At 50.6% G+C, this 9198-nt stretch overlaps 1 protein-coding gene across 6 annotated transcripts in view; it reads left to right on the top strand.

Annotated features, from left to right (window-relative positions):
• Window positions 1–7962, top strand: part of Traf1 (TNF receptor associated factor 1) — a 20582-nt gene extending 12620 nt beyond the window's left edge. For all 6 annotated transcript variants that reach the window (XM_031369969.1, XM_031369967.1, XM_031369965.1 and 3 more), the window contains 5 exons: window positions 1044–1109; window positions 1586–1996; window positions 3286–3463; window positions 4788–4936; window positions 6145–7962. In XM_031369969.1, the coding sequence (XP_031225829.1) occupies window positions 1044–1109; window positions 1586–1996; window positions 3286–3463; window positions 4788–4936; window positions 6145–6363 (1023 nt within the window). In that variant the 3' untranslated portion in view covers window positions 6364–7962. The remainder of the gene's footprint in view (window positions 1–1043; window positions 1110–1585; window positions 1997–3285; window positions 3464–4787; window positions 4937–6144) is intronic.
• The last annotated feature ends 1236 nt before the right edge of the window (window positions 7963–9198 follow it).

Below are 9198 nucleotides of genomic sequence, written 5' to 3'. Positions count from 1 at the left end.
AAGAAGAAGAAGAAGAAGAAGAAGAAGAAGAAGAAGAAGAAGAAGAAGAAGAAGAAGAAGAAAAGTTACATAAGTTTTCCAAGGTGTCTATCCTGTTTTGCATTCATTACCCCACCCACATCTTTGCTGGACTGGCCTTGCTGCCCTTTATCTTAGCTGTCCTGACAAATGTAGAGTGCTCTCATTGTGGTTACACTGTAGTGACAATTTTGGCATTTTGGTTTCTTTGAAAAGCACAGAAATATTATAAGAATATGTTGTCATTTTAATCCCGGGTGTGGGGATATGAGGCTGCTTCCGATTGTCCACAGCAGCTGACTATGATTTGCCTCTTGCTCTCACAGGGCTGTGATTTTGCCAGCTGCAGATAGTTTCTGATATTGTGTGACATTTGGGATTCTGGGGACTTTTTAGACGGTATATAAATTCTAGGGCCCTGAGAGACATGGTGGGTTGTTGGTTGATTGGTTGCTGGTTGCTGTTGGTCATGATTTAAGTACTCATGTGCAAGGAAGAAATGGGAAGAAATCAAATATCCTGACGGCCAAGATAAAACTTGCCTCAAGGAACTCAGCCCTCCCTAATCAGCAGGAAGTACTCTAATGATAGCATTGCCCCTCTAACCCCTGGCTTTATTGAGGGATCTCTTTCCTTTTCTCTCTATTCTTTTTTTTCCTCTCTAGTGTTATGGGGTTGAAAGGGTGAAGGAAAGAAGAACCACAAAGTAGCCAAAGGATCACCTGCAGCACATTCTTCTTTCATCTACCTCTTTTTCTGATGTCTCTGCTCAGCATTCTGAAACTGGAGACTGAGGGTTATCTCCATTTTCTGTGTGTCTGAGTACAGTAGGACTCTGGTCCTCTTTCTGTAGGACAATTATAGAAGGGCTGAGACTCCTAGAGTGGAATGAAGTAGGCCAGGCGGCAGGAACAGAGTGGGTCAAGTCGAGTGCCTGGCCAGTTCTGGCCTTATCCGCTCCCATTGCTTTGAGTGAGCCCTTGGAGATGCCTCTCAGCCTCTAGTGACACAGTTGTCATTCCCAGGTTCACCCTGATGTAGCTGAGGCTGGAATCACATGTCCCTTTGCAGGTGTTGGCTGTTCCTTCAAGGTAAGTGACAATGTCAAATCTCACCATGATCCCAGGCCCTGTGTCTCTCACTCTCCAAACCTTCCTTCCCTTATGGGTGACTCCTATGCTAATGGGCTACCAAGCGACAAACCCCACAATTACATCATTGTTGCACTGTGGGAAGTGGTTCTTAATGCCTTCCCTAAGCTCTTGTTGAAGCATCACTTAAGTGTCCCACCATGTACACCCCTCTCCATGGTCCTGAATTGTCATTATGCTAAAGGGCAGGGCAGGATGGTCACACTAGAGACTGAGATGCATGATGCTCCCTGTGGGCATATCTAAGGATTATATTCCTGCATGTGGCTCCACTCTGCCTCACCATATACAGACAGCTACTTCCCCTTTGCTGGGGTACTGGATCTGGCTTTGCGTGGTGGCTTTTGGTCCATGTCTCCTTGCTGGTCCCCAGGTTCTCCTTCACCGTTTACTAAAGACCCTCAATTTGTCATCAGGGAAGCCCACAATCCTTGCAGGAGCACGAGGCTACCTCCCAGTCCTCCCACCTGTACCTGCTGCTGGGAGTTTTAAAGGAGTGGAAATCCTCACCAGGCTCCAACCTGGGCTCTGCACCCATGGCACTGGAGAGGAACCTGTCAGAGCTGCAGCTCCAGGCAGCTGTGGAAGCGACAGGGGACCTGGAGGTAGACTGCTACCGGGCACCTTGCTGTGAGAGCCAGGAAGAACTGGCCCTGCAGCACTTGGTGAAGGAGAAGCTGCTGGCTCAGCTGGAGGAGAAGCTTCGTGTGTTCGCAAACATTGTTGCTGTCCTCAACAAGGAAGTGGAGGCTTCCCACCTGGCACTGGCTGCCTCCATCCACCAGAGCCAGTTGGACCGAGAGCACATCCTGAACTTGGAGCAGAGGGTGAGTGAGATGGGCTTGTTTTCAGAGTCAGCTCGGGGAGCTCCTATGCCATCCAGCCTTCTTGCCATTCATCCCTCCCAATACAGTTGCCTCCATCCAAGACTAACTCCCCTGTGAAGCAGGACCTACTATCAAGACTCTGAATCAGAAGCTTGGGTTAAAAACCAAAGCCCCACTATCCCATGCAAATCAGGTCTTCTGCTTTGAATTCACTGGGAACTCTACCTCCACAGCCCCCTCCATTCCATTGCTGACCAGTTGTGATTGCTATAGAATTCTTACCACAAAACGGTGTCTTGCCTGTATTCATTCCTGGCTGTGCCCTTCAAAGCCTGTGGAACAACCTGCACCCTCTTCCCCACAGCTGCTCTGGAGGGACAGTCAGTGTTCACATCCAACAGAAGTTTCCTTCCGTGCCTTCACCTGCTCATCAGAGCATGGTGAGCCATGATGTTCTCTTACTCCCTGCTTCAGTCTCTACAATATTGCACATGCAGATTGTAGTCCCAGACTTACTGGAGCCTGTAGTTCTCAATCCACCTCCTTTATTCCAGAGACTATACTTGCCACACTGTAGCCAATCACCGAGATCCTGCTACTTTAAAAAAAACAAAAAACAAAAAAACAAAACAAAAAAAACCCAGCAACATTGTCTCATTAGCGCCTGACTTTAGTTCCATCCCTACATAAGCTGCTGAGAAGATGTGCTCCATTCACCTTCTCTCTCATGACTGAAGTTTGTTCTTTCAAATTTCTTTGGGGAAACCTATTACAGGGTTCAGGCACTGAGCCCAAACGGGCAGGCAAACCTATACCATTTACACCCTTACCCCAGTTGAAAAGTACATTCCCCGGGGGCAAATAGGATTTCCATCTCACCAGACCTCTGGCTCCACTCTAGCAACTGGGCACTATGCAACATGTGGACAAAGAGGAAAGGAGCCCACCAGGGGGTGAGGGGGGATAACCTGGACAGGAGGATGGAAATCCTCAGAATTGTGAAACACAATGAGGGAGACCAGACAGCTAGGGCAATGGCTGGAGGCTTTACAAGAAGGGATATGTGGGCTGGGCTCCTGCTGGATCACTAGGAGTTGGTGGCCAGGGGAGCAAGAAGAGAAAGGGACTTCAAGCATGGGGCAGCATGCAGTACAAATGCAGGCTAAGGCCCTGGATGATGCTTGGTCAGGAAAACCTCTTTGGAGTGAATGTATTCCCATGCCCCACTATCTCCAACAGTCCCTCCAAGCTGGGTGCTGGTACCTCTGGCTGACCAGCCTTCCCTGCAGGTGGTGGAGTTACAGCAGACCCTGGCACAAAAAGACCAGGTCCTGGGCAAGCTTGAGCACAGTCTGCGACTCATGGAGGAGGCGTCCTTTGATGGTACTTTCCTGTGGAAGATCACCAATGTCACCAAGCGGTGCCACGAGTCAGTGTGTGGCCGGACTGTCAGCCTCTTCTCTCCAGGTGACTCCTCCTCATGGCCACAGAGACCGGTAGGAAAGACAGGCTGTAGGTAGGAGAGACAGGCTGTAGGGGGCCTGGAAGGCATGGAGTGAGGCAGCCATGCTAGCTCAGGCTGGGGTCCCTGCCAGTGATTTAAGGGAAATAGACACCATGCTCTGACCCATGGCTCTTAGGAGCACAGCAGCCCTCTCTCCTCCTGAATGTCACCTGCACAAAAGTCATGTTCTTCTTGAGGCTGTGGGATGAGAAGGGGACCTGGTAGCCTAAGTTCAATGGTGAGAGTGGAGCAGACGAGGAACTCTCCAGGCAGCAATCTGCAGTAGGAGGCAGAGGAGCGAGTCAGGCCCTGGAGAGCTGTGTGCACGATGGGAAGACCATGGCAATGGCAAACGGTGGCTCTTTGTTTCTGGTCCCTTGCTCAGAATAATGATTTAACAGAATCGTGACTTGGTAGCTGTTGTTATTTACAAATAAGAAAATGCCTCTGTGTGTGTGTGTGTGTGTGTGTGTGTGTGTGTGTGTGTGTACATATAAATGAAATACATATAATATTTATACACAGCTCTGGGTCTGTTTAAGGCATACCATCTGCCAGGACCAAATCATTCCTGAATGTGACATTTGAGAGCCTTGCCAAATACTTGTCCTCATAGCTTCATTTTATAGAGAAATAAACTGAAGCCAAGGAGGTGGGGTCCCTGGCAGGGGCAGCTTAGAGCTGTGCAGAGCTCTGCCCAAGGATATGCCACCAGGGAAAAAGCCCCATAGGACCCCAGGCTTGGTTACTGGGGATGTCTTGCCTCTTGGGGCCATTCCCAAGGGGTTTTAGCAGAACCAAGAAGTACCCTTCTCACATCAGCCTCCAGGGAGAGCCCAACTCAATGCCAAGATTTGGAAGGCCTGGGCCTTAACCCTAGTTCTGTCCCAGAACATAAAACAATGGCCCAGCCACTTTCTCTTCCCGGGCTCAGTCTCTAGTTATTTGAGGATTAGTTAAAATGGTAGCTCCCAGGTGTAACTAGGAGGCAAGCAGCATGGCACCCCAGGGAAGCATTAAAACCACAAATACCGGCTCAGCCCCACTGCTGAGTCAGCACCCACTGCTGATTCAGCCCCACTGCTGAGTCAAGTGGGGGCCTTCCCTGTGATCAGAAGGGCTATCTCAAACTTGTTGCCGATGGCCTTCCTCAATACTCTCCTAGAGAAGAGGGCTGGGCCCCAAACCCCAATATCTTCAGGTCCCTGCCTGCTGAACCCCATCCCCTCATCCGTACTGCCCAGTGTTGCCCTGCTGTTCCGTCTTGACACTGGCTTTGCCTTGCAGCTTTCTACACTGCCAAGTATGGTTACAAGTTGTGCCTGCGCTTGTACCTGAATGGGGATGGCTCAGGCAAGAAGACCCACCTGTCCCTGTTCATCGTGATCATGAGAGGAGAATATGATGCTCTACTGCCCTGGCCTTTCCGGAACAAGGTATGGGCCCCAGAGAAGATGGTGTGTAGGGAGGGCATGGGAACCTGGGTCTTGCTAACTTTAGCCATGGACTTCAGACCCGGACAAGCCTCCTGTGGTTACTGTAATTCATTTCCTTTTATAAAATGAAGCCAAATGTGAATCCTGTAGCCAAGACTCCCCCAGCCCTCCAAGCAGGAGCTGCAGTGTCTGGAACAGAGCACCCTGAGGAGGGTGAAGGCCCAAGCGCTAGGCTGTCTAAAGCCCTCCCCAAGAACTCCGGGGCCAGCAAGTTTAAGAACAGCCTCAGTGGGTGATGAGAAGCAGTGTTTCCTGAGGTACATTCAAGGGCTTGTGCCAGGGCAGAGTTTTTGTCATGCTTAGGTGGTCCACTTCTCAGGGAGGTTACATAGTCTGCTCTGGAATGCTCTGCAGAAGTCCCAAGGCTTGACAGAAGCCCAGCCCCCAGCGGAAGTCGGCTTCTCTGCCTGGTCCCTGGATATCCCAGTTGGAGTTTCTGAGTCAGGAGCCAAGGTTAGGTGCCTGTGTCTAGCCTTCTTGTCAGCATATCTTAGTCTCAGTTGCCAGTGTAACTATGACATCAGAATCCCCACTGCCGTTGGCCTAGGGAGAAGGCTCAAATGGTGAATCCAATTCCCCAGAATCCACATCAAAAACCAAGTACAGGCACCTGTCATCCCAGAACTGAGAAGGAAGGGACATAAGGACTCCTGGGGCTTGCTAGCCAGCCAGCCTACCTTAACTAGTTATCTCCAAGTCTGAAATAAATAAATAAATAAATAAATAAATAAATAAATAAATAAATAAATAAATGGAAAGTAATTAAGGAACACACCTAATGGTGACCTCTGATTTACACACACACACACACACACACACACACACACACACACACACACGCACACGCACACGCACACGCACACGCACACGCACACGCACATGCACATGCACATACACACAGAATTTCCACTGCCTTCCTGCTGTGTAGGTCAGTGAAGGACAAATCCTGAAGCTGCCATAGTACCAGATGTTCCTTCCACTCCCTAGCACAGATGTGAAGTCCTGAGACTGCCACCTCCACTCCATGCGAACTAAGGGTCAGAGGCACAGCCCAAGCAGTGAGCATGCAGTCCCTCTGACCCCAAACACTGGGCTCCATGAGGAAGAGTGCTCCGAAGCCTGACCCTCTACCTGCCTCTACCCAACAGGTCACCTTTATGCTACTTGACCAGAACAACCGTGAGCATGCCATTGATGCCTTCCGGCCTGACCTGAGCTCAGCCTCCTTCCAGCGGCCACAGAGTGAGACCAACGTGGCCAGTGGCTGCCCGCTCTTCTTCCCCCTCAGCAAGCTACAGTCACCCAAGCACGCCTACGTGAAAGATGACACGATGTTCCTCAAATGCATTGTGGACACTAGTGCTTAGAGATGTGGGGGGTGTCTCCTGACAGGAACCCACAGGCCAGGACAAGGATGGGCTGAGGCTGGTGTGACTCCAATGCCAAGGCATGTGAGACTGGAGGGGTGTGAGCTGTGCATACAGAAAGAGAGAGTGGAGGAGAAGACGGAAGTGGACAGACTACACAACACCTGGAGGCCAGCATGCCAGAAGGTCCTGCATGTTGAGACCAGCTTAGATCAGGATGAAGAGAGCCAGGCCTGAGGCATGGACATTTAGCCAAAGCTGTGGGGCCTAAGTGGAGGGGCACTCCTACTAGGACATTCTCTGGAGGTCAGGGTATAACTGGGGTAATGTCCCATCTCTCTGTTCAGACTCAAAACTAGGACCACAGGACAGAAGGGTCAGACATTAATGTGAATTTAACTTGTCCTGGACTGAGTCCCTATGTTAACAGACACGCAAACAGGTAAACCCAGAAGCTGTCCTGGGAAATGCTTCCCAGCTGGATTTGAAGACCTGTGATGTTTTTACAGACAAAACAAACAACAAAAGCCTTGACTTTCCAGCTTCCTATTCCTGATGAGACTACACCCACAGAGGATTCTGGAGAAACACCCAGGATCCTCCTCCCTTCCAGCTCCCCATTCACGTAAGCCTCTGAACCTAGCAGCCCAGTTACCCAATGGACAGAAGCGCACCCAAGAGCTTGCCACGCAAGTACGGAGCTGGTGTCCAACACACAGCACCTTCATGGACTCTCAGAGTGCCCAGCCAAAGGGAGACTACACTGCTAGCGTCCGGCATTCCTCCATCCATGCATCTTCCTTCCTTCTTCCCTCCCTTCCTCCCCCACTCCTCTTCCTACTCTTCCTCTTCCCCTCCCCCCTCCTTCCTCCCCTTCCCCATTTCCTTCTAAAAAAGTCTCGTGTAGCCCAGACTGGTTTCAAACTCAGTATACAGTCAAGGATGATGATGCTTTCCTGATTCTCCTGCCTCTAGCTCCCAAGTGCTGGGATCATAGATGTGTGTCACCCTTCCTGGTTACATGAGGTGCTGGGGACCAAGCCCAGGGCTTCCAGCATGGTGGACAAGCACTCTGCTTAGCCACATCCCCACACCTTTAATGGCGCACTTCTGATGGGAGGGGAAAGTTGTCTTCACACAGTGTGAGAGGCACTGTGCTGTTAGGGACAGCTGTGTGTGTCATCTATGCCTAGACACTGCAGGGGGAAATAGTAGGACATGCAACCCACTCTCCTGAATCTTCTAGTTCATCAGGAAGCCTGCATGATAATTATCACTAAAAGCAGAATGGCGAGAAAAGCATAGAATCCATTGGACAGATGAGGGAAGGCTTCATGGAAGAAGTGAGCCTCAAACCAGCCTGAAATATGTTGAAGTGCAGAGGATCTTGTTGTGGAAGAGAGGACAGCCTTGGAGGGATGGGGCATGTCTTGGCTCCAAGCAGGGCCTGAGGGACCAAAGGCTGGAGAGAAAGGCTGGACCAGCCCAAACATAGATAGGTCAACTGGCCAAAACACAGAAATCATCATATATGAGCTACTGCACACCTGGGCCTGTTAACAGAAGGGTGAGACCATGGTTTAAACAGATCATTTATTTTCCAAAGAAGCCCTGTGCTGTTGTTCTCTTCCAGGTGACTGAGGGACCAGGGAGGCAAGCTGCTGGCAAATCTCATTTCACTGCCTCCTCACAGACATCCACTGAGGTGCACAGGCTTACACCTATTTGCAGATGGGAAAGCTGAGGCCAGAGCCTTCATGATGGCAGGAAAACTGGCATTGTAAGCCCCATCTTCAGCGTCCAGTTTCCCTCCCTCCCTCCAGATTTCCCTCCAGTGACAACTCCAGCCATGACACGGTTGGAAGGCAACAGGCCCTTCACCCAGCCTGAGGGTCCAGTCTGCAGGATATTGCCAAGCCTGCCTTTGCCCCAAGGGCACATTGAGAATCCACATGTGGCCCACAGACAGTGATAAAAAGTGGGAAGAACTGATTTGTGCCTTTACCGTCCAGGTTCTGTGTAGATGAGAAACACTTGTAGAAAAGCACCGGGCAGAAAGAAAAGTCACCATGATCCCAGAGACTGGAGGGTACTGCTGGGGGATATTTTTATTAAGTGTTCTTATCTTTTGAAAACAGTACTTCATGAGTGAAGAAACTAACTCAGAGAAGTCAGGCAGTTTTCTCAAGGGCAAACAGGCCAATCTCTGCCTCCCGAGTCTGGAGCTTAGGACTCACGGACTTGGGTGAGTGGTAGGACATCAAATGAGAAGTGGCATGCCTCCTGGAACAGCTGCCAGCGCTCCGGCTCCCTCTCCAACAGAGGCGCCTTTTGCTCGCAGGGCTCCGCCTTGGCGGGGAGACTTCTTGGGTGGGATCCCCTAATGACCCTGTGCCAGAAGCTGGATTTCATTTGCCTCCACATCTGGGGCGTGCATGCACACACATGTATGTATTTAAGCAGAGTGCACGCATATGGTACAGATGGGATTTAGGGAGCATACCAGAGGGAGCTGGGTATTGTAGTCACCTGGGCCATTGACATTCTGCTTAGGAACTTTCCTCAGGCCCCACCTATCTCAAGCTTTTCTCCTGGGAAAGTCTGAGGATGTGCAGTGTTAACATGATCATTCAGAAACTACTGAAGAGCAATAGGAGGATCCAGAGTGGGGCAGACACCGGACCAGGCCGCCTACCAAGTTGGGAGCTTTCCCTCCCCTCCCACGATACCTACACCCTCAGCCAATGGAGTAGTTGGATCCACTCCCCACAAGACTCCCAGCAACAGGGACTGTATTCCTTTTCAGAGTTAACAACAGCCCTCCCCCACCCCCCC

The sequence above is a fragment of the Mastomys coucha genome, unplaced genomic scaffold, assembly GCF_008632895.1.
Source record: "Mastomys coucha isolate ucsf_1 unplaced genomic scaffold, UCSF_Mcou_1 pScaffold15, whole genome shotgun sequence".
In the NCBI taxonomy this organism is placed as follows: Eukaryota; Metazoa; Chordata; class Mammalia; order Rodentia; family Muridae; genus Mastomys; species Mastomys coucha.
This window is presented reverse-complemented; position numbering and strand designations above follow the sequence as displayed.